General features: G+C 35.4%; 3 protein-coding genes across 8 annotated transcripts in view; 1 reads left to right on the top strand and 2 right to left on the bottom strand.

Annotated features, from left to right (window-relative positions):
* On the top strand, positions 1 to 3,316 carry LOC104608653 (small ribosomal subunit protein eS6). 2 transcript variants are annotated; one of them, XR_016078393.1, is made up of 7 exons: positions 1 to 217; positions 304 to 368; positions 1,926 to 1,983; positions 2,074 to 2,182; positions 2,349 to 2,621; positions 2,754 to 3,164; positions 3,216 to 3,316. XR_016078393.1 is itself a non-coding variant. In XM_010274699.3 (6 exons), exons 1-6 carry the CDS (start codon positions 212 to 214, stop codon positions 2,990 to 2,992), a joined length of 750 nt encoding a protein of 249 aa, XP_010273001.1. In that variant the 5' UTR covers positions 1 to 211; the 3' UTR covers positions 2,993 to 3,316. The 2 variants fall into 2 exon arrangements, 1 of the variants encoding a protein (XP_010273001.1); XM_010274699.3 differs by having other exon boundaries at positions 2,754 to 3,316.
* Positions 3,317 to 14,721: 11,405 nt separating this feature from the next.
* Positions 14,722 to 16,861, bottom strand: LOC104608654 (peroxidase 17-like). Of its 3 annotated transcripts, none has more exons than XM_088891168.1 (4): positions 16,568 to 16,861; positions 16,272 to 16,463; positions 15,565 to 16,170; positions 14,722 to 15,390 (listed from the first exon to the last, which is right to left on the bottom strand). In XM_088891168.1, the coding sequence occupies exons 1-3, from the start codon at positions 16,784 to 16,786 to the stop codon at positions 15,574 to 15,576; spliced, it is 1,008 nt and encodes a 335-aa protein (XP_088747294.1). In that variant the 5' UTR covers positions 16,787 to 16,861; the 3' UTR covers positions 14,722 to 15,390; positions 15,565 to 15,573. The 3 variants fall into 3 exon arrangements, with proteins under 3 accessions (XP_088747294.1, XP_010273003.1, XP_010273002.1); XM_010274701.3 differs by having other exon boundaries at positions 15,558 to 16,170; XM_010274700.3 differs by lacking the exon at positions 14,722 to 15,390 and having other exon boundaries at positions 15,428 to 16,170.
* A 2,404-nt stretch (positions 16,862 to 19,265) lies between these two features.
* LOC104608655 (putative glycosyltransferase) overlaps positions 19,266 to 23,045 on the bottom strand; it is a 40,618-nt gene continuing 36,838 nt past the window's right edge. For all 3 annotated transcript variants that reach the window (XM_088891139.1, XM_010274702.3, XM_088891138.1), the window contains 3 exons: positions 22,800 to 22,977; positions 21,659 to 21,827; positions 19,266 to 19,604 (listed from right to left, as the gene is read on the bottom strand). In XM_088891139.1, coding sequence (XP_088747265.1) covers positions 19,466 to 19,604; positions 21,659 to 21,827; positions 22,800 to 22,977 — 486 coding nt within the window. In that variant the 3' untranslated portion in view covers positions 19,266 to 19,465. The remainder of the gene's footprint in view (positions 19,605 to 21,658; positions 21,828 to 22,799; positions 22,978 to 23,045) is intronic.

The following is a 23,045-nucleotide window of genomic DNA, read 5'->3' on the forward strand; positions in this document are numbered from 1 at the left end:
GAACGGCTAAGATTTAGGATAACGTGCTCTACATAGAAGGAATTCGTCTCAACTCTTAAAAAGACTAAGCTACCATATGATGGTATAAATATTAGAGTGGGAGTCTTTCACAAAAACCCTAAATCTTTGCGGTAGCCCTGAAGGAGGAGAATTTCCGTTTACCTTCTTCGCTTCGTCTTCTCGCCGCTGCGGTAGCGACACTCTATTGAAGATGAAGGTTCGTTCTAAAAACCTTATTATGGAATTTCTTTCTGAACCGTAGCTCTCCTGTTCTCGTTTTAATCATCCTCATTTTCTCTGCAGTTCAATATCGCAAATCCTACTACAGGATGCCAGAAAAAGCTTGAAATCGACGATGATCAGAAACTGTGAGTGCCATTGCCCTTCTTCACTCTTCAAATCAATGATCTGCTCTCTATTTCATCATTGATCTGTATTTACTCGATAGAAGCAGACAATAAGATCCAATGGGTAACTTGTCGCCTGGTATTAGTGACTAGTCGTCATGTCAACAGTTCTCATGATCTACTTTTTAGGAAATTTTAAGTTTGTAGTTTTGTCACTATAGTTTATAGAAAACTTTTAATGCCTCAACCTTTGCTTGAACGTTTTGTTTTTTAGCGATAGCAACCAGGCATTTTGCGTTTTCTTGGTGGGAATTCTTGTTTAGTTTCTGAATTTGACCGACTGGTTCTAGTGGATCTAAGAAAAGTTAATGTTGAATTCTCGTAGTATGAAAGAGGGGTTCCTCTGTAAAACAGTACTATCTTGTATCTTAAATAAGCTCTGGGATGTTTTTCCCTTCTTGAGGGGCATCTCTATGCCTTCATTGATGAGTATTATTCCTTAACCCCATGATCTTTGGAATTATGGGAGGTAGCATTTGCTGGCACAGAAGAGGCCATTACTTCGTCTAATGTTAAAATCTCGATTTGGCAAGAGTGAGAACATGGGTTCAAGAATGAGAGAGGCCACTTTGTGCAAAAAAAGGAAAAATAGGAAAAATAGCCAAAGGTTACGACCTTGTCTAGTCTAGCCCTCTCAAGACCCAGATAGCTAGGATCAACATTGGGTATTGGCCTAGCATTTGCTGGCACAGTAATCAGTACCCTCTACCAGCGGATATAGGGGAAGCCAGGTGGAATACGCTGATGGTTCCATTAACCGTGGCCACAAGAGAATCGTAGTCGAGGAGATCGATCTAGAAGAGGTGGAGAGACGGGGACTCTTTTCCTTGTATAATCGATGTGCCATTATCTTCTGAACTCAATAGCGGTCAGCTAGGTAGAACCAAAATGGTCGAGTGGGATAGTGTTCTAGTAGCGTGGTGAGGAAGAAGATGAACAGTGTTATTTTAATTCATAAAAGGGTAAAATAGGTATTTTGAAAAAAATGATTATCTTTTTAATGTTTTCCGTCTTGGTCATTGATGGAAGGGAGGTATTTGTTGAATTTTTCAAAAATAGAGGGAGGTTTTTATGATTGTCAGAAACTTCAAGGGAGGTTTTTGTATTTTACCCAAAGGAAAAGGGGGGGCTGAAGGAAACTAGTGCAATCCCTTTACTCAACATCCCTGTTGAGATGGTGTTTCTAAACTGAATGATCTTAATTCTATCAATTGTGGATACGTTGCTTCATTTTGCACTGTATGTTATACTTTTAATCAGCAACCTAAGTAGTGGTGCTTACCATTGCTTTGGTGTCTAGGAGGATGCTAAATCTGTGTATTGGGAACACATATTCTTATTTGGTTCTTGTACTTCCACTTGACAAAAGACATAAAAGTTGCTATCATTACCATTTTCAAGAAAGATATTGCCATTGTTTTGCACTACTTTCCAAGAACTTTCAATTTTACATATGTTCTTATCTCCTTAAAACACAGTGTCCATGATTTCTTACTGACTGATGTATTATTGATACAGCCGAGCATTTTTTGACAAGAGGATCTCACAAGAGGTCAGTGGAGATGCTCTGGGCGAGGTATGTTTTCACTTGTATCCAAATGTGAAGTTTCTTTCAATCAGGGACATTCTATAACCTATAATTATAACATCTTGGTAAAACTTTCAGGAGTTTAAAGGATATGTTTTCAAGATTATGGGAGGCTGTGACAAGCAAGGTTTTCCCATGAAGCAGGGAGTACTGACCCCTGGACGTGTTCGCCTCTTGTTACACAGAGGTTGGTGGAAGGGGGACTCTTTATACTTTAAAAATATTACCATTCTAGATGCAGTTTATAGAAAGCTATTTAAGCCACACATCTTGTTGAACTTGGAGCTCTACTTTTAACAGCATCAAGCGGCACAGGTTATTGAACTAATTTCTATTCTTCCCTTTTTTGTTAGGAACGCCTTGCTTCCGTGGATATGGCAGGCGAAATGGAGAGAGAAGGAGAAAGTCTGTTCGTGGATGCATCGTCAGTCCAGATCTCTCGGTGTTGAACTTGGTTATTGTGAAAAAGGGTGAGAATGACCTTCCAGGATTGACTGACACAGAGAAACCAAGAATGAGAGGTCCAAAGAGGGCATCAAAGATTCGGAAGTTGTTCGATCTCTCCAAACAGGATGATGTTCGCAAGTATGTCAACACATACCGCCGAACCTTCACAACCAAATCTGGTAGGTTCTAGTCACCTACTGAAGCGTTGTCTTTAAGTGTAACTGGTATAGTCCATTAGATGTTGGAAAAGCTTAGTTGCCAGAAATCTTATTCAAAGAATTTAATAGGGTTATATTTTCTCTGGTCCACAGGAAAGAAGTGCAGTAAGGCTCCAAAGATACAGCGATTAGTAACTCCATTGACCCTACAAAGGAAGAGAGCAAGAATTGCTGAGAAGAAGAAGAGAATTGCAAAGGCCAAGTCTGAGGCTGCTGAATACCAGAAGCTCCTTGCCTCTAGGTTGAAGGAGCAGAGGGAACGTCGTAGTGAGAGCCTAGCCAAGAAAAGATCAAGACTCTCTGCTGCTTCTAAGCCATCTGTTGCAGCTTAGGTTCATATGTGAGTTTTTGGATACTTCATTTAGTTTATTATTCGCTTAGAGGGGATTGGATTTCACATTCTGGGGTAATTTGGCCTTTGTTTTCCTTGTTGGATGTTGTGGTATAGACATGGCAAGGATTTCACATTCTGGGGTAATTTGGCCTTTGTTTTCCTTGTTGGATGTTGTGGTATAGACATGGTAAAGCACCTGAGACTGTTCAGTGTTTTTGGAGGTGGTATCTGTTTATTTATATTTTAGTTTTAACAAATTGCTACTCTGATATACTTAAAATATATCTGCATTATATTTGAAAGTTTCTTATTTTGGCCTAAATATTCAAATTGCATTGCAAATTCGGAAATATTCCTTGCACAGTGGATGAGTTTCTGGGCCTCGTTCCTTTTAGAAGCCGAATTACTTTTTTTTATCATGCAAATAGAAACCGGATTACCGAGTAAAACAAAAAACCTTTGGCTTGGAAAACTCGAAAAGTAATTCTAGTTGTGCGATTCTATTGGCTTTGGAATGAATTGAGTATTTTCTTCTGTAGTTTTCAAAAGAATGTGTGCATTGAAGAGCCATACAAACTCGATTTTTTTATCTGGATGCAAGGCCCTTATGTGCAATTTATCCCAGGATCCCTGCAAAATGACGTGGATTATTTATCTCTATATTTGATGGCGTTGTTTTGGATCTCCGAAATCCAATTTCAACTTGTATGGGACCTAAACGTTTTAAAAACGTAATATTATTTTTGGTAACTTGTTGATTCCCTCACCTCGTAAGTCATAAATCTGTCCCTGTTTGGAGGGAGTGTTTGAATTCAAAATATTGAAAGACTATGAAAGTTTTACATGTAAAATATTAAAAGAAGCACATAAAAGCATCACTGTTCACCGGTAACTATTAAGCGATAAGTAGGAGTGTCAATGGTCTGGTTTTGGGTTGGACTCTTCTCGATGGATCAATAAGACCAATTCAGACTTCATGGTCCAGAGTATTTATTGGATTGGATCTGGGCCATCCTGTAATGAATTTATATTAGATTGGGTTAGATTGAGCCAATACCTGGTCATACAGGTGTCAATGAACCAGGTTTGAATTGAAACCAATATAAATTACAATAAATTGTCTAGACATTGAATTGGACCTCTCTAAAATGGTCTAAATATTCATCGAACTGGATTGAATCAGGTGTATTTGTAATGGACTCACATTGGAGTAAACCCTGGTGATAGATGTTGATCCAATCAGTTGAGTGTTAGATATAAGCGAAGGTCTAACCAAATGCATTAAAAGGGTGGTAGTTTTGGATTTTGGTCATTATGGTTACTGGAGTGCGATTTATTTCTTGTTTTACTGGTCCCAAGTCTATATTATGTTACAATTACTTAGATTAGAATCATGACTTTCAACAAAAAATTTAAATCCAAAAAGGTTTCATTTCTAGTTGCAACTGGTAAAGCATGGATATCTGGTCTTTCCAACTAGTTCTCCGTTCCTTCGTAATTTGCATCGTTTTAGAGCTTGGTTCTTTCTTTGTTAGTTCTTCCATGTTCCAGTGTCCAAGCAGGTGATGGTTTTAGCCAAGGTTCAAAATATTGATACGTCCGATGTATCGGGTATTTTGATATTTATTACTTTTTTTTTTAAATTATTTCAAGGAGCCGGTCTAGGACCCCTCCATCCCTTGAACCGGTCAGACCCCCGATACACTCACTGTAGGGGTATATCTAAAAGGTCACAGAATGATACGTATCAGCTGATACAAGCTGATACATAATGATACTTTGAATATTGGTTTTAACCTTCTAGACGTACAAATTTCGTTGTGAGATTTGTTTCCGTTTCTAATGACGTACATGTGGCGTAAATAGAATTGTCGAAATTTAGTGATATCTTGACATACAAATTTCGTTGATGGCAGGCTGGCAGCTGTTTTTGATGCGACCTTGCAAGCTTTTGGTTTGTAATAAGATCTGGCAATGGCTCTTTTCTGATGGTTAAAGCTTGGAAGTGTCAAGGCGTCACCACCGTTCATGGCGGAAGCAATGGGTCTGAGAGGAGTTATTGAGTCCAGGCTCAGAAGTTATCTGCTAATCGTCCTTTTCTTTTTGAAAGCGATCGATACAATGAGTTTGATACCCATAGGATTGTCTTAAGGAGTTTTTTTTCTCCCGTCTTGGAACTAGGGGTGTGTGTGATCGAGTCGAGTTATCAAGCTGCTCGAGCTGGACTTAGAAAGGCAGAGCTCGAAACTTGATTCCAGCTTTCAAAATTTCTGGTTCGAATTTAACTCGAGTCAATATTCACGAGTTACTTGAGCTTAGGGGTGTCATTAGGACTGGATATGGTCCAATCAGATCCAGACCAATGTTAGTCCATTATAAATGGACCAGGTCCAATCCAATCCAATGAATATTTTGGACCATTTTGGGCTGGTCCAATTCAATGCTTGGATCGTCCAATCTATTCAAATTTGTTTTGATTTAGATTGGTTTCAACCTAAACCTGGTCCATTAACACCTTATATTCTTATCTTATATCAATGGACTAAATATTAGCTTAATCCAACCCAATCCAATATAAATTTATAACGGATGGACCAGGTCTAATCCAATCTAATAAATATTTTGTACTGGATTGGTCCAATCCAATGTCTTATGGGTCTGTCCAATCCATCCAAATTGATTTTGGACTGGATGGGGTCCGATCCAAAACCCACTGACACCCTTACTTGAGCTTAGCTCAATTCGATCTGATTATAAATAGATTTTTATTAAAAATTATAAATAAACTCATATTAAGTATATTAAAAATGAAAAAAAGTAAAAATATATTTAGTATATACCAATCGGCCCCCACGCGTCTCCGGTGCCATGCACAAGTATTCTTAAAAGAAATTGTGACAAATAATATCAATTGGGCCAGCCAAGTGGTACCTAGTCTACCCCAAACTATTTTTGGGTTACATGTTGTTAGACAAACTTGTGTTAATTTTTATTATTTACTTTAACTTTTACTATTTTATTCTAATTTATTAGTTTTATTACTCTTAAGTGCAGTGCATAGGCTTTTGTTAAGTAACATTTAGACAAAAGTCTTAGAACATTCGTAATTGGACCAAGTTGAACCTATCCATCTTGGCATTATCGTTGGGTTATGTATTGTCTAATAAAGGATATTATTGTATTTTAGTTTTTAAGTAAAAATTACCCACACGTGTAAGAACAAAGAGATATAAGCCTTCGTGTGAGCATTGTGGAGCATTACCCTTCGCCTCTCCTCTTTCCCGTTTATTATATAGATATAGCTACTAGTAGTGGCCCGTGCGATGCACGTATTACTGTATTTTTATCTACATATAGTGCTGTATTTTAGTTATCGAGCTTCAAACTTTCCTTTTTATATAGTTTATATATTATGAAAGCACATCAACCAAGTGATTGTGGCTCAGTTGATACTTTATGGGTTGGGGCAATGGGCTATCTCCCATTGTGTGGCCCTATAAAACCAAAAAATGTGCTTAGAATGAGATTAATAATCAAATTAAAAAATAATTTCAAAATTGAACTTATGAAGATAACCAAAAACTCACATTAAGTTCTTTCTTACTACATTTTATTATTGAAACAAAACAACAATTCATTAAACAGATATGCATTAAATTAAAATTTAAAAAGGGAAAACTTGAACCCAAGGAGGGAAGTTTCAAGTATCATAGATTGGATGTGGATTGAACAATCCATTGCTTAATCGGATGTGGATTGAATATCCAAATCAGATGACATAAACACCTCATCCAAATATATGATTATCGGATCAAGTTGTGAATGTTTCAAGTATCATTGATAGGCCTACTTGATTGATTAGATTTTTTCTTTTTGTAATATTTAATCTTTTTGGTGTATCTTTTTTTGTTCATTAATAAAAAAATTATGATTTAAATAGAAGGAATTGAATGGGGTAAAAAGTAGTAGTTTCATTTACAATTTAAACATCATAATTAAATAGGGACTAAATTAAAAAATGAGTATATTAGTCAAAAGAAAGTTCCACAATCTTATTCATATTTTTAATAGTAGTGTAAATGTAGAATTATAGATGTGTTTAATTTTTTCTATTACTTTTTTTTTTGTATTTTGTCTGTAAAAATAATTCTAATATCTCACACTTACTTTTGTTTAATATGATAAATATATGATATTGTACATGTGCCTAAATGTTTTTTTTTTTGCAAAATTTATGTATTTTTTTTTTCATTTTTGTACTTTTATATTTTATTATTTATTTATGACATTAAAGGTTAACATGTTTGACCCAAAATTTGAACTATTGATCTTTGCCAAATAGTAAAATAATTTCATTTTTGGTCAGTTCTAAATTATGTATTTCATTTTCATTACCAATAAAAATAATTCTTATTTATTACACTTATTTTTTTTTAATTTGATTAATAAAAATATTATAAATGTATCTAACTTTTCTACATTTTTTTGTAAGTATCTATATATTTTAAAAATTTTATTACCTAACTATAACTTCCTAGGTTGATCAATTTGACTCAGATGGTTGAATTGCTTTAACCACAATTTGGATTAAAACTAGTTTTGTTTTTGAGTTAGATTTAAAATATATGGGTTTATATTATTAAAAATATTGACACATGTCTAATTTAATAAGGAAATTGGAGCTAATAATTGAAGTATAAGATTTTTAATGAGAATGGATTAAATGAGGCAGAAAGTAATAATTAAAGTTACACTTTTAACTTTACCATTAGAGATGGACTAAATACACAATTATAGGCATTTTAGTAGCCATTAAAGTTGACATTAAAGCTGTAATAAAATAACTTTTATACCCTTTTTCAAATAAAGAAGTAGGGGTAATTTTAATCAAAAAAGTTTCAAATTTCATTTACACTTTTATATATAGTATAGATATAGATATCTATACTTCTTTAAAAAGTGCAAATAGCATCAAGAATATTTCTGGAATTTTTGAGAACAAAATTTGCCCCTCCATATTTAAATTTATTGATAAAAAATGAGGGCAAATAGCATAATTGATCATTGATGCTAAAAGAGGTAACTTTAAGATATTCAATGCATTCAATTCCCTCTCATTAAATCCAACACTTAAGGTATTAATTTTTATTCACCTTCATTGAATCATATATTTAAGACATTTTTCTTTCTTCTTATTATTAAATTCTATCAGTTAAATTCATACATAATAAATTAATAATTCCAATAACATAAAAACTTATACTTTTAAAATTTATTGGAAAAAATAGTGTTTTCATCTAGGTGGTGGTAAGAAATTAAATCATTTTGGGTCAAATGGGTCAATCCATGTTGCCACAATTAAATAATAAAATTCAAAGATAGATAAAATGCAAAAAATTGGAAACATTTTTAACATCATATATTCGACATGTTAAACAATAATAAATGTTTTTATTAATGATAGAAATGGAATTTAAAATTTAAAATCAATGGAAATAAAACTATTTTTCTATTCTCTCTTATTAAATTTCATATTTGAGGTATATTCTCTCATTAAATCCTATATTTAAGATATATTTCTCTCATCATTAAATTCTACTAATTAAACCCAAAACATTAATTTTAATAGTATAAACATAAATATTTTGAAAGTAAGTTGAATAAAAAATCCATTTTCTTTCCTCCCGGTGGTGGGTAAGCAATTCAACCATTTGGGGGTCAAAGGGGTTAATAAATAATGCCATAATTAAATAATAAAAAAAATTAAAATAAACAAAATATATAATACAAAAAAGTAAAAAGAATTGGGCATATCTCTAATATTGTATATTTATTATATTAAACAAAAAGAAGTATGAAATGTAAGAAGTATTATTATTAATGATACAAATTGAATGTCAAAATTAAAATCAACCTAGAAATGAAATTATGCCATAATCAATTAATAAAATTTTAAAAATAAAAAATATAAAGAATCACAAAAATAAAAAAAAAAGAGAAAAATTTAGGCACATATCTAATGTTATATATTTATTTTTCCTCTTTTGTGCTGCCAAGGGAAAAAAAAAAGAATTATGTGGAGATGTGCAAGAGTTGTGTTGATCTGGTCCATGTGGGAAGAAAGGAATACCAAAACTTTCCAAGAAAATGAGAGAAACCTAGAAGAGATGAATGATTGTATTCTATATAGGGTGATCTTATGGCTAAAATTATTGGACCTATTCCATCAATTCTCATTTAATGATATTTGGAGGAATTGGTTAATAGTGGCTAATTGTTCATCTAGAAAGATTAAAGTGAGTTTGACTTGGGAAACCCCTCCTAAAAGCTTTTTTAAGTTGAACTTTGACGGAAATAGTCTTGGTGATCCAGATCTATCAGGGGTGGGAGGGGTATTGAGGAATGAGGCTGGGAATGTGGTTCTTATTTACTTCAGGCCCATAGGAGTTGGAAACTCTATTAGAGTGGAACTTGCAACCGTTATCCAAGGAGTACAGCTAGCTGTGTAGATATGTGTGGAACATCTGATAATAGAAGGGGACTCCAAGGTGGTAGTGGGATGGCTACAAAATCCGGACTCTATAACGTGGTGTTTTAAGAATGAAATTAAAAAATTCAACTGCCTAACAAGGAGTTTGACAGTGAGAACACAATGGTGGAACTTGCAACCGTTATCCAAGGAGTACAGCTAGCTGTGTAGATATGTGTGGAACATCTGATAATAGAAGGGGACTCCAAGGTGGTAGTGGGATGGCTACAAAATCCGGACTCTATAACGTGGTGTTTTAAGAATGAAATTAAAAAATTCAACTGCCTAACAAGGAGTTTGACAGTGAGAACACAATGCATGGGGAGATTAGCAAACTCTATGGTTGATGGTCTTGCAAAGCAAGGGGTAAATAGGGAAAGCTTATATTGGGCTCAATTGTAGATTGAATATGTTTCTTGTTTCCTATTTTCTTTCTATCTTTCTTCTTGCTATTAGGAGATGACGCAGCTCGTGCCTCTCCATGGGAAGCTTGTAATTGCATTAATTCTCTATTAATGAAACTTATCTTATTACTTATAAAAAAATAATGTTATATATTTATAAGAAAAAAAATATTGGGTACATCTCTAATATTATACATTCATTATATTGAAAAAAAAATAAGTATTATAAATAAGAAATAATTTTATCATTGATGGAAATGTAATACAAAATTTAATGTCTAACTAGAAATCAAACTATTTTCCTTTTTGGGTAGTGGTTAGGTTTGGGTAAAATGGATTAATCGAAGAAATGATATTTAAATAAGAAATTTTTAAAAAATAAAAAAGTACAAGTAATCAAAAGAATATATCAAAATTATATATTAATTATGTCAAACAAAAATTAAGTGTGATAAGTAAAAATTCTTTATATAAAGTAGATGAAATATATAATTTAAAACTAATCATAAAGCAAAACTATTTTCTTATCTAGATGATGGGTTAATGATATAACTTTTCAAAGAAACTCATGATGTCATAATTGAATAATAAATATTTAAAAAAAGATATAACACAAAATATGAAAAATGATGAAATTTTGTCAAAAACATTTGAGAACATTTCTAATGTTATATATCCATCATATTAAAATAAAAATTAATTTTATTTGTGATAATAATAATAATAATAATAATAATAATAATAATAATAATAATAATAATAATAATAATAATAATAATTGTTTTTTTTTAATTTAAAATTATCATGCGTAGTGAAAGTGCACATTTACTACAAGTGTTTAAGTTTATATTTAATCATATTGTTACTTTTGCTAATTTTCAATTTCTATCTTAACTATGGTATATCTAAAATTCAAGTAATTAATATGAAGAAAAATTACTTAACATGCAAAGCACATGCTAAGTTACTAGTAGATATAAATATATGCATTCTGTTTGTGCCATATTTATTGCTAACTTATGGAGATTTAAATCATTTTTTTTATTACTTTAATGCAAATCCTTTTTCGTATCATACTACTACAGGATGTTAAAATTAAACGGGCTTTAATTTTATTTTTTTAAACACCTTGATAGTCTATATAACCTATTAAGATATGTATCTCTGATGAATTTATATCTTATATGTATAGTTGCTTAAGCCTTAAATTCAACCTTATAAATGCACTTGTGGGATTCATATGAAACTATGTATACATGCATATCCTAATCATAACACTACTATATATCTTGGAATTGCGTTTCTATACCCTATCTAAATAACATGTAGATATATTTTTTTGATACTATGTGATACAATTAAATCCAACGAGGAAAAGGACACCCTCACACTAAAGCATGTAACAATACTATATAGTCTAAAACTTCCCCACATTACAAACATTGTCAACAATCAAGCCCTTTTGTCCCTCATATGCTAATCAGTCAGCCACCTCTTGAATGTGGTTTTACACAATCTCAAGTCCGCCCTCCCTTGTAATCCTCTTGCATTCATCTATAGTGTGTTAGGTGGTTGAATTGGTTCTCTCTATAGCACCAATCGTTATTTTTAATATGGATGCAGTGTCAACGGTATTCGAAAATCAAATCGAATTCAAATAACTCAAATATCATAATCGGTTGAATTTGGATATCCTATTCATACTGATTAGTTAATTGGATTCGAATTCAGATATGACCTTATTCAATTCGATAAATATCCAAATTTGATTGATTATTTAATTTTTATATATAATATATAAAATATTTAAATTTGAATTGAATCAAATATTCAAATATTTAATCGAATTTAAATTCGAATATTAAATTTCAATATTTGTCGGATATCAAAATTTTTATTCGGATTTGATGATGTGATCTGGTTGCTCCTAGCTAGAAGGCAGCTCTGACGTTTGTCAAACATGTGGTCGGTCGAACTACTAGAAACATAGTATTAGAGGTCTTGGGGCGCTTTATCTGGTGTGGGCACTCCGATGCTTAAATTAGCGAAGAGTGTTGTAATGAGCTGATTTGCTTATAAACAAGAGAGCAAGAGAGCTAAATCACGTATACCTTATGAGGCTGGTGGTGATGCCCTTATATAGAAGATCTGCTGTAGGCCTCACAAAACATATCTGAGATCTCTGACCCACATTATCAGGAGTCTGTTTCGCACCCAGAGATAGACTTCGTGTGAGATGATAAGGCTCGAGCTGACCTAGCATGTTGAGGTGTTTGATAATGGTGAACTGTCATCTAATCATTAGGTCGCTCCACATGTCCGATCACCAACAGGTCGGGCCAAATTACCCCTCATCAAGATTCAAATTCAATTTATTTACACCCCTAATTTTTAATTCTCCTTCAATGACCACCTTTTTTAATTCTTATTTCAATTGACAATTTATAGGCTTCTAAGCACGCTTTCATTTCGGCCACTTCTATTGACCAGATCCCAATGGATCTAGTACTTAGTTTGATAACTTTTCCTTTGGTTCCCTTGAGAAACACCCAAAATCACAGTTGTTTTCCATATCCTTTGATGCATCAAAATTTATTTTGAATACATTTTCCTCGAGTGGGATCCGATGCATCCATATTTTCCTATAGGTTTTGGACCCATGTCGATAATTGAAGTATTGAACCTTGACAACTTTCATCATTCCCTTTAATGTGCAAGCCACCCCTACAAGAAAAAGTCAGGCATACCCTCATCAGGCCATTAGGTTGTTACGTGAGCCAATTGGCCAGTGAACTGTTGCACTCAAATTTGTGAAAGAGAATAAAAAACGTAAATGGTTGGAAAATTTTAGAGTATGACTAGCATCTCTATGTTAAAGGACAAATAGACCTGTTAGTCCGATCGCCTGGCCCATTATTTATTGGATTTGGACAAAATTTAAAGCCTGTAGGTTCGGGCTTTTTAGAGTAAGTCTGGCCCCAGCTCAAAACTGGCTTAATAATATTATATATAATAATAATAGTTTATATATATTATATTATATAATAATAATAATAATAATAATAATAGTTTATTAAATTATATTATAAATAAAGTATTTTTACGTTTAAATCAGACTTTTGGTCTTGGGCTCAGGTTTTGAACTTTATATAAAGGTCGAATTTGGTATCAGATCTAGACATTTTCTATTAATAAAAAGGAAAAACCTGGCCTAGATCCATCTGTGAACAGGTCTAATGATAAAGAGTAGATACATATGGATAATCTTTTGAGCTAATTACTTTTCTGTAACTCACCATTATTTAACTAGGACCCAGAAAATGGTCATGGGTCAGTGGTTCAACCATCTGATCCCGTCTGAGTCTTAGACAATGCATTGAACAAAATCACGTATCCAATTTATTGTTGTTTGGTTGGTGGTTGTAAGCTCACATTCTTTGCCATAAATGCACAATTAATTAAGGCTGTACTTCTGAAACAAACTTTCAGAATTGTGATATGGTGTGCTCTACAATGCTACCCCTAACATAGTGTGTTTGAAGAGTTTACATCTCCGCGTGTATTGAGAACATCTCCCGATGATAGATGCACAATTAATTAAGACTGTACTTCTGAAACAAGCTTTTAGAATTGTGGTCACAAAATACTGAAAAAGTATGGTGTGCTCTACAACATTACCTCCAACAGTAGTGTATTTGAAGAATTCACACCACCACCCCACAAGGAACCGCCCCACAGCACATCTCCGCCGTGTATTGGGAACATCTCCCGATGATTAAGGCGTTGTGGGGCGGAGATGTGATCTCGTGTTTGAAGATCAAGGTTATAAAAGTCACCATATTCTTGATGGTGCATTGAATGTTGAATGTTAGGTCTGGTTAACTCAACACATAAAAAAGGAGTGTTCTGTTCACAGTGTTATGTGTATTTATTATTGGATGACAATAGTAGTAGTGTGATTGTTCTGAAACATGAGAAACAAGAGTGTCCCAAAATTCACAATATCTTCAGTTTGTAACGTGTTATGAAACCAGTAAAATGGACTTTTGTCAGAGTACCCCTAGTCCTCATTTGGCAGTGCTTATTAGTTAAATAAGTGCTTATCCTAATTAATGCTTATGAAGGTTTGGTGGAAAAGCACTTCTTTCATACCGGGGTAGTATAAGATTTTGAAAATTACTGACAGGCCAAGATGGATCAGAAGCACTAATTGAAAAAACGCTTAAAAATAAGTTGAAAATTTTGACTTTTAAAACGTGCTTACTTTCTGGAATAAATGGTTAATTCCAAAATGCACATAAGTGCTTATTAGTGTGGTCTTTACCCAAGATAAGTACTTATTATTTGAATAAGTTTTTAAAAATAAACACCCCCGAACGAAGATTAGAGCTAAATATGTTGGTTGTTGGACATTCTGGCAGCTCAATTTTGCAATTATAGTACACATTTTTTTTAAGCTTAAAACACAAGCAACCAGGATCAAAATTTCGCAATATCGTACGGGTGATCCACCCATACACAATGGTAGGGATGGTTTGGGGGTTCATATCATTTGTTGCTTTCTTTCCTTTTCTTTAGGGTAAATTTCTAAAACCTCTGAGTGTTGCTGAAATCTCTCATAAAATTTGGTAATTTTAATTTTTTCTCTGAATTTTTTGATACAGTTGCAAAGAATATATTAGAATCCTCTAACGAGAGCCATTAAAATGTCCAAAACACTCGTGGAGTTACCATTTAGGTTGGTTTATATGAAAAAACAATACAAATTTAAGAATAATAAAAAAGAAGAGAGAATTTAAAATTGCAAAGCTTTACCTTAGAGTGATTGATATAAATGACAAATTTGAAAAATAAATCAATTTCAAAAAAGAGATTATAAGGGTTTGGGATAGTGATTTATCCCAATAGATACTTCGAAAAATAATCAGATGTATGCGCATTTTGGACATTTTCATGCTGTTGCCTCTGTTTAGAAGATTCTAACGAGGAACCTACTTACAATTATGTCAAAAAGTTCAGACTTCAGAGGAAGTGATTGTAATTACCAAACTTCTGGGAAGGTTTTAGCAACAACCAACAATTTTAGAGAAGTTTGAGCAATTTACCCTTTTCTTTAGTTATTTATTATTCCCTCCACCCATTTGTTTGTTGATTTTCACATGCTAGCTAGCATTTGCCCTCAACCTAATGTCAAACTTGCTTCATTACTAAGTCGTCTGCTGCATTAATTGTTTGAGCATGCCAAAAATTTCTTTGTATTTCTGTTAGACATGGCGTGGTGAATGATGAATCCCGGAGCTCCGTGATAATCTGATCCATCCAGCTAGTAGATGAGGACCTATCCAACAATCACATTGTTCGATGCTTTTAGTCGTCTACAAGTGCGTTTTCATGGCCGAATGCCTCTCCATCAACCATACAAGATGGCCGACTGTCGACTGATGCAGGCTTGTATCTATGTTTCTGTTAATGCAATTCATGAAAAACAGAGGATCAGAGATTGATAATTAAAACACGCCCAAACACCACTAAAACCAACTAGGAAGACAGATTATGGCACTAGGCAGCATACTACTTGAAAAACTATAGATTTCCTCCAATAAGTAACTATTAATTCGGGTATACACAACTGTTTACTCTTTCTCTCTAAGTCTCCAAAAGCGCATGTAGGGGCCGGCTGTTTGCCACTCTGCAATTCCTTCGGATCTCCCCTGGTCGGCCGGACTGCAAGTCACCCATCTTTATCATCCCTTCGACGAAGGCCGCGAAGAACGCCTCTTGGTCCCTGCTAAAATATCGGACATACTTACGTGTCCGAGCGGCTGACGTGAAGAGTGTTTGGTCGGAATTAAGGAAGCCTTTAAAGGAAACGAGGTCCTTGAAGTACTGGTTGTCGAACACATAAGGAGTTGCGTCCAGGTCCCCTGTTACGTTCCCGTCTCCTCCCAGTGGACAGAGCTGGTCCAGCTTCTCCCTGTATTTGGGATCCATAGCTGGGTCAGGCCTCTCCGTGCCCGACTGGTTGTAGAGGCGAAACACGATCGAGAAGCATCGTCCTTTGCCGATGGAGTGAGAGCCCGAGAGGGCCACTAGGTCCTTCACTGAGAGGTTGAACTGGCTGAAGAGATCGACGAGGTAGCTCGCGTTGGCTCTGGGGCTCGGCATGATCCTGTCAGAGTCTTCTTGGCTGGCTGTCAAACTATCCAGTCTTCCCAACTTGACTTCCCAATTGGGTCCTCCACTCTGCAACCAAAACACAAATTACTCCGGTAAATGAAAGCACAATGTGAAATATCAATGGAATTAATTGGGTGCTTGCAGTTTCAGTAATTGATGTTTGTTACCAATACAACGGCATCTCTAGCGGCCATGATTATGATATCTGCGCAAGAAATGACCCCCGGACAGGCCTGCTCCAAGGCTTCCTTTGCCTCATCGATGACTTCATAGGATCTGAGCGAGTTTATGTTAGACAAAGAGAGTTTCTCGCCGAGCATATCGGGTGTGTCATCTAGTAACAGAGAAGCATCGCAACCCTGCATTGGCAAATAGTAAAACAAGCAATTTGTAGATTAATTACTGAATGTAAAGAAGAAAAGAAGGGAACCCAAATAACCTTAGGGACATTAGGGAAACCTACATTAACAAAGCAGTCATGGAACTGCAAGCGCATGACTGAGGCAGCACTTCTGAGCTCTCTCTTCATGGCTTTGATTATCACATCTCTGACTATCTTTTCGGCTGCCGGGCATGTCTGAGCATAGAAACCAGGTCTCAATTGGGTTGGTGCAGCAGCTGTGGTTTTTATCTGGAGGAAGAAGAGGAGGTAAAGGAATTGGATAAGAAGCGCATGCATCATCTTGTGGGTACAAGGCGAGCGAGAGATGCTTTTGGTGATGTGATCACTCCATTCGGGATAGCGTTAATGAGAAAGTTCCCAGATATTTTTATACGTTGGAGAAGCATGGGCGGATGGATGGGCATGGGGCATGGCCGCATGGGGCATGGGTTGATGGATGGATGGATGGATGATGTAAGATGAGGTTGCAACAAATGGCGCGAGATTCTTGCATGGGTGTCTCAGTGTCAGCCATGAACGAAGTTCGTTATCTCATTTGTGGGGGGGCCTGAGGGGAAAAATACAGGCCCAGATACCCAATGGGAGAGGGAGGTCGAGCCCAGAAGAGAAGATTCCTGAAGGTGTTAGTGGGTGGGCTCCCCGTTGATCGTCACTCCCCTTGGCTCTTGGCCCTTGCCCCATGGGACACGCCGACACCCACCTCGTGAGATTGTGAATACTTTTTGGCCGTGAATTCATGTTTATCCTACGCAACAGATTGGGCCCACCCTTTTTCTTTGGTTAATTGAATTGGTTCAAGCAATAAATATGGGCTATGAGGGGATCATCCCTAGGCCTCTGGGGTGCGCGGGGGCCCATAATGCATAAAGTAAAATTATACAAGTAAATATCTGATTGGGGTTGTGGAATGGGGACAGTCCACCCTCAGTCATCCAAAATGTTCAATTATTCATCGAATGTGGGCTTTGTGGCCCAATAATTGAGATGTTTCACCACCGTAAAGCAGATGATGTAGAAGAGTAGAAGACCAAGTGGGGGTGCCGGGTGGCCCCCTCCTTCCCTCTTCTTCCCGTGATCGGAATTAATTCTCTAATAATAAATAAAACTGAATATTGTCATATTGATATTGATGTTGGCTCTTCAACAGCGGAATTAAAATGATGAATATTGACCGCAAATTAAAGGCTTTAATGTGGAAGGCCTGCTTTTTGAAATAGTGATTATTTGGCGTGTGAGTACTGAGTAGTAGTAGTAGTAGAGAGTAGAGAACGAAAGGCTAAATTCCTAGTGACTAATGTCGATGACACGGTTGAGAGTGATACAAAACACTTGCTTGCTTTTCTAAATCTTCTCTGCTGCTAGGGAAAAGTGACTCATGAAAATAGATGAAGAGAATGACGTATAACCTTTGGCTTCCTCAGTGCAAATATGTCGTTCTATTCCAATTACTGATGTAATGTCGTTGTTGCGGTTTGGGTGGGCCACATTTTGCTTTGGCTCTAGTCCAAAGGCCATCATACTCACAGTCCACTACTAGCCTATAGTCATCCAACTTAGGGCAGCATTGGCATGTTATTTTTGAAATTTCTATCCGGAGCATAAGCATAAGCATCCAGCATTGAATATGCTTAAGAGTTGAGAGTTAAGATCGTCCAAATTAAGCCTTACATCTATGCTTGATGGTTAGGTTACTACTCCTTGGGCTGGGCCATACTCCAACATATACTATCTGGGTTGGCTTGAGGACCTTGAGGTCTCATATCATATGACATCGAGCATTTCGATGCCTGGGTGGGTGCGTACGTCAGAGGTCAGACCAAGTCGTCATTACTTTTAGGCTTTAGCTAATAAAGATGGATAATGAATATATTTGGTCGAAATAGAGGTTGAAGCTCTAACTTAAGTTTTGGATTGGATTAGTGGACAAAGATATATAAAGGCGTGCTGTACCCCCACCATTAAAATCCGAATGTTGCAAAGAAAGATGAGAGACTGGATGGAAATAAGATAAGGCTTCCTTGAAGGTTGTTGTCAACTTCCTTTAACTGAAAAGAAAAGATAGAAGCTCCGTGGAGTGTGGGAACTCTTATCCAGGAGCAGGAAGCCATCACCATCACCTGTGGCTGTGGGTACCCTGATAGAAAGTGAGGCTGGATGGATCAATGCGTCGTGTGAAGATAACAAAGCGGCCGGACGGACTTATTACTGATATCAGGATGGGCCTAGTAATAGGGGAAGGGGACCACCTAGCTTGGTCGGTCGGTCGGTTTGAATATCATCTGTTTAGCTAGGTTACTTGTTACAGAATTAACGCCCATTTTTGCGAGGTGGGAACCATCTGAAAAGACTATACACAAACACAATGGTTGGTTCAAATTCCAGAGAGCCAATTTTGACCGGTGAGAACGCTGATTTGTGATTGTCTGATTGGTTCATAAAAGAGGGTTTGTTTTTCTCCTGTTTGGGTTTAACTTCCCCCGCCCCCTAGGCCTAGAGGGAGCGAGGGACCTTATAAACACTAAATAGGAACAAAGTTTTAATGAACAACCTTCACAACAAACTGATTACCAAACAAAAAAAAAAAAAAAAAAAAACCTCCACAGCAAACTGCCTATAATGTAAGAAGTAAAAGAAGACTTAATAATACACGATCGTCAAATCACCAAGGTCTGTTTAGTTACTTTATATATATAAAAAATATATATATATATATATATATATATATATAAGAGCACAGTATAGCAGGATAAATAAGATATTGAAGCAAAAAAATATCAAGGAAAATTCTATGGCACAAAGTATGCAAGTTATCTGTTAGTAAAACCGCATCAAAATAATTAGCGGCAACAGCCGGTAATCAGCTTCTACAACAATTTCGGCAATAAGATGCCAACCGTCCAGCAGAGATTCCCCTTGACGGATCAAATGTTCCAGTCACTAAAAGAGGAGTTTGACTAATTAGCAGAAGCCCTCATAGTTGTTCAATTCACCCCACACAGTCTTTTCAACTTCTTCCCATGAATTGGCTCCTCTCAGTTCCTTCCACAAACTAAAGATGGCTCCTAGGACGTTTTCCTCATGCAAGATACAGTAGCACCTGCAATGATACGATGTCCATATGTAATATGCACTCTATAAAATTTTTCCTCGGCTACAATTAATAAATGATATAACATCTGTAATATGCACACTTGTCATGGAAATAAGTATTAGGATCATTGTGATGCTTACGGCACGGTACTCCTACTATAATAAAATAGAAGTAGGGCAAACATACGAGTACTTGTATCAATGGATAAAAATCTAATATGATGTAATTGGCCAGTATTAATATTCTTTCTCTACGTTAATTTGGTTTTCAAACTGTTAGGATGATCATCCAATTAGGGGAATTTTGGATTGTTAATCAATTAGAAGGGCCGCACCATTTCACAGTGCAGAACAACCTGCATGAGAACCATGTCAACAATTGAATCATACTTCATGCTGTACTGCATAAACAAAGACCCATATCCTTCCCAGAAAAGTATGACCTGCTTCTTCCCCTAAAAGGCCGGATACTACCCACGGAAACCAAAAAAGGAAACAAATATGATATTTCTTTGTACTCTTCATACCATACCATAACCAAAAAAAGAAGCAGAATTTATTAAACAAAACCTTTATTCATCAAATCAACTCTCCTAATTTTGATCACAATGATATATATAGACTCAAAATAAGAGCTCAAATATCCCTTTACAGACTAAAAAATTGAGTCAAACAACTTCTAATTGCATCAAAACCAAGAGAAACCCATAGGGACACTTAAATAAAGACTCTTAACTCCTAAAATAATGCCAATAACTCATTGCTAATCCCACTAAAACTAACTTAATCAAAAGAAACTAGAAATGACCAGAAAATAAATAAATAAATAATTTAGTAAAAAGTTACCATATTTGAATTTTGTAAGAATAGTAATAACCAAGGTTCAAAGTATCGATACGATATGCCCCGTATCATGCATGCCGTATCGTATGTTTGGGCCCCTGATACACCTGTTTATAGGTGTTTTCAGGAATCCATTTTTTTAAAACTAAAAAAAGGCATATGGTGTAAAGTACCGATACACCTCTGCCAATACACAAAGGTGTATCGATACTTTGAACCATGGTAATAACTCCAATAACTCATCACTACTTCCTATCACCCAAATCCGGAATTTAGTGTAGGAATTTGAATAAAACTGATTTCGTTCTCCATACTACAAATATTTAGAACTTCTCTTTGTCCCTTGTTTAGGATGAAGTGGTTCTTTTTTTTTGGCATTTGATATACACCCGAATCCCCATAGGGGCTGTTGAGTAGCACAGCACCACAACCCACTCCCTAAAGTGGTTCAATTAAACACCAAGAACTTTTAGGTATTATCTATGCAAGGGTATACTGAAGTGTTATCTCTCCAAGGATTATTGAAGGGAAGATGCCAATCAGTGGATTATGCTCAAAGGTTAAATCCTCAATTCTTGATCAGGTTTGGTTTTGAGGGTTTGGCAGTATTATGTAGTGCTTATACTTTTATATATTTTTTATCAGCATGCTTATACTTCTGTATTGTACTAGAGAATGACCCTCCGTACTAAGTACAGGGCCAGTATTCTGATTTTTTTTTTTGTTATTCATGTATTCTGATAAATTTTGTTTGACACCTATTTTTTTGTTTGACATGAGTTTTTGTTTTTGCTTCCTTTTTCTTTTTAGTGAAGGTAACTACCATTTGAAGCTCATGCTTTTTTTTTTTTTTGAGTGGGTAGACACATGCTTGAGGAAGGAAACTTTTGCTTGAGAGTGGAAGTAACCACTTTTGAGATGCTCTTTCTTGGGAAAATAAGATGCCACTTTTCTGATGGAGAAGCTCTCTATCTGAATATTAAAATATAAATTAAGAATATTGGAGTAATTAATACCCAGAAAATACCAAACCATTAAACTGATTCTCTTCTCAGATGTGGATATTGCCTTTTTTTGTGAAAGCCCAGTAAACAAATTAACATTTTAATAGCCAAAATAAATTCAAATGCACATCATGCACCTAGATTAACAATCTAACAAAAATAACCCTGCCAAGAGATGAAATAAACAGTAGGACAAAGCATATTCTTAACTTACATGGCATGGTATGAGAGTCGTTCAAACTTATTTCCACTTTCTAGTGGTCTACACTCTGATGTTTTCCTCATAAAAGGAAGCCTATAGCTTTCTAGGAAGCGCCAAAATAAACGTGAATCTCCCTTAAATACATCCAGATGTATTGGTATCAAATCATATATGGGGTCGCCTGCAAAGGAAATCAGTTATGGTGAGCTACCAATTGTAAATCATGAGTTAAAAGAACATATATTTCTTTCTAAGATAAAACTAGTACATAGTGTTCAAGTTTGTTATAGGAATAAACAACTAAACTTGGATTGAGCTTGGACTAGACATATAAAACTGATAGCCATTGTGGCAGGTTTACAGCTTAAGCAGTCAATTATGGGCTAGTGGCCCTTTCTTAAGTAATATGCTTATAGTGTGATGTACAGGACATTAATGCACTCACTCAAGTAATAATATGACTATCAAGTACAAACTGAAACCTCTCTATGCTCCCCTCAAGCTGAGAATAGAAGGTAAGCATGCCCAGCTTGACAAGTAATCAATCAAATCTTGTTTTAACAACTCCTTTTATAACTATGTTTACTATCTCATTTTCTGACTTCATAAAAGTGATACATTTCAAGTACAAACTGAAAGTTCCCTACACTAACCTGTGCAACTTGGATCAATTTGCACCCTATAGTGATGGTTTGAAAATATAAATGATTAGAGAATAGTATTTTTCATATGTTTTAGCAAAGGGCTACTTGCATCAAGATGAAATAACGAGTTCCCTTCTCATGTGTAGTACACATGACACATGTGTGCAAGGAGGACAAATAGGGAACTGTTTGGTGATTAAAAAAGCAACCTTCTCACATGCAAAGATCAACCTGATTTGATGATACTGACCATTCATAAAATGTCTTATATTTCCTTCTAGACCAAAAAGGAAGAAAAAGATAGATAAAGCTGTTAAGTCAGTAATCCAATTGGATTGGTTATGGCTTGAAAAAAATAGTAATGCCTATCCAAATGTCGACCATTTGTACACATAAGCTGGGAAGGTGGCACATATCCCATCCTTCCATCCTGATAACAGTGAATTAGGTTCCACTAAATTAAAACTTTGCAATGTAACTAGTGAAACCATCTTATTAAAATCATTCACCTATGGACAGGTCACTGAAGTCAAGAATGTGGTTAGGACTCCATTTCTGCTGCTCCCTTATGTCACTGCAACCATTTTCAGAACCAAGCAAACATGGTTCCATGTGAATATTGTCATCCATGATATCAGAGTGTATCCAGGTAGAAGTTCTGCAAGCCTTGTATTGTCCATCTTCATCCTAAAATAAGACAAAAAATAATTTTAGAGATCATAGGAAGAAGAAAAATATCATAAAGTTGTGAAAAG

This window comes from Nelumbo nucifera, chromosome 1 (genome assembly GCF_055504915.1).
Source record: "Nelumbo nucifera cultivar China Antique chromosome 1, China Antique-T2T, whole genome shotgun sequence".
Classification (NCBI taxonomy): domain Eukaryota; kingdom Viridiplantae; phylum Streptophyta; class Magnoliopsida; order Proteales; family Nelumbonaceae; genus Nelumbo; species Nelumbo nucifera.

Bases quoted from the DNA above. Each gene is read 5' to 3' on its own strand.
- LOC104608653 (XM_010274699.3), top strand. The intron at 369-1,925 runs GTGAGTGCCATT...TTATTGATACAG, and splicing joins ATCGACGATGATCAGAAACT to CCGAGCATTTTTTGACAAGA. The intron at 2,183-2,348 runs GTTGGTGGAAGG...CTTTTTTGTTAG, and splicing joins TCGCCTCTTGTTACACAGAG to GAACGCCTTGCTTCCGTGGA.
- LOC104608654 (XM_088891168.1), bottom strand. From the start codon at position 16,786: ATGATGCATGCGCTTCTTATCCAATTCCTTTACCTCCTCTTCTTCCTC. The intron at 16,464-16,567 runs GTAGGTTTCCCT...TTGCCAATGCAG, and splicing joins TCCATGACTGCTTTGTTAAT to GGTTGCGATGCTTCTCTGTT. The intron at 16,171-16,271 runs GTAACAAACATC...TTTTGGTTGCAG, and splicing joins CTAGAGATGCCGTTGTATTG to AGTGGAGGACCCAATTGGGA.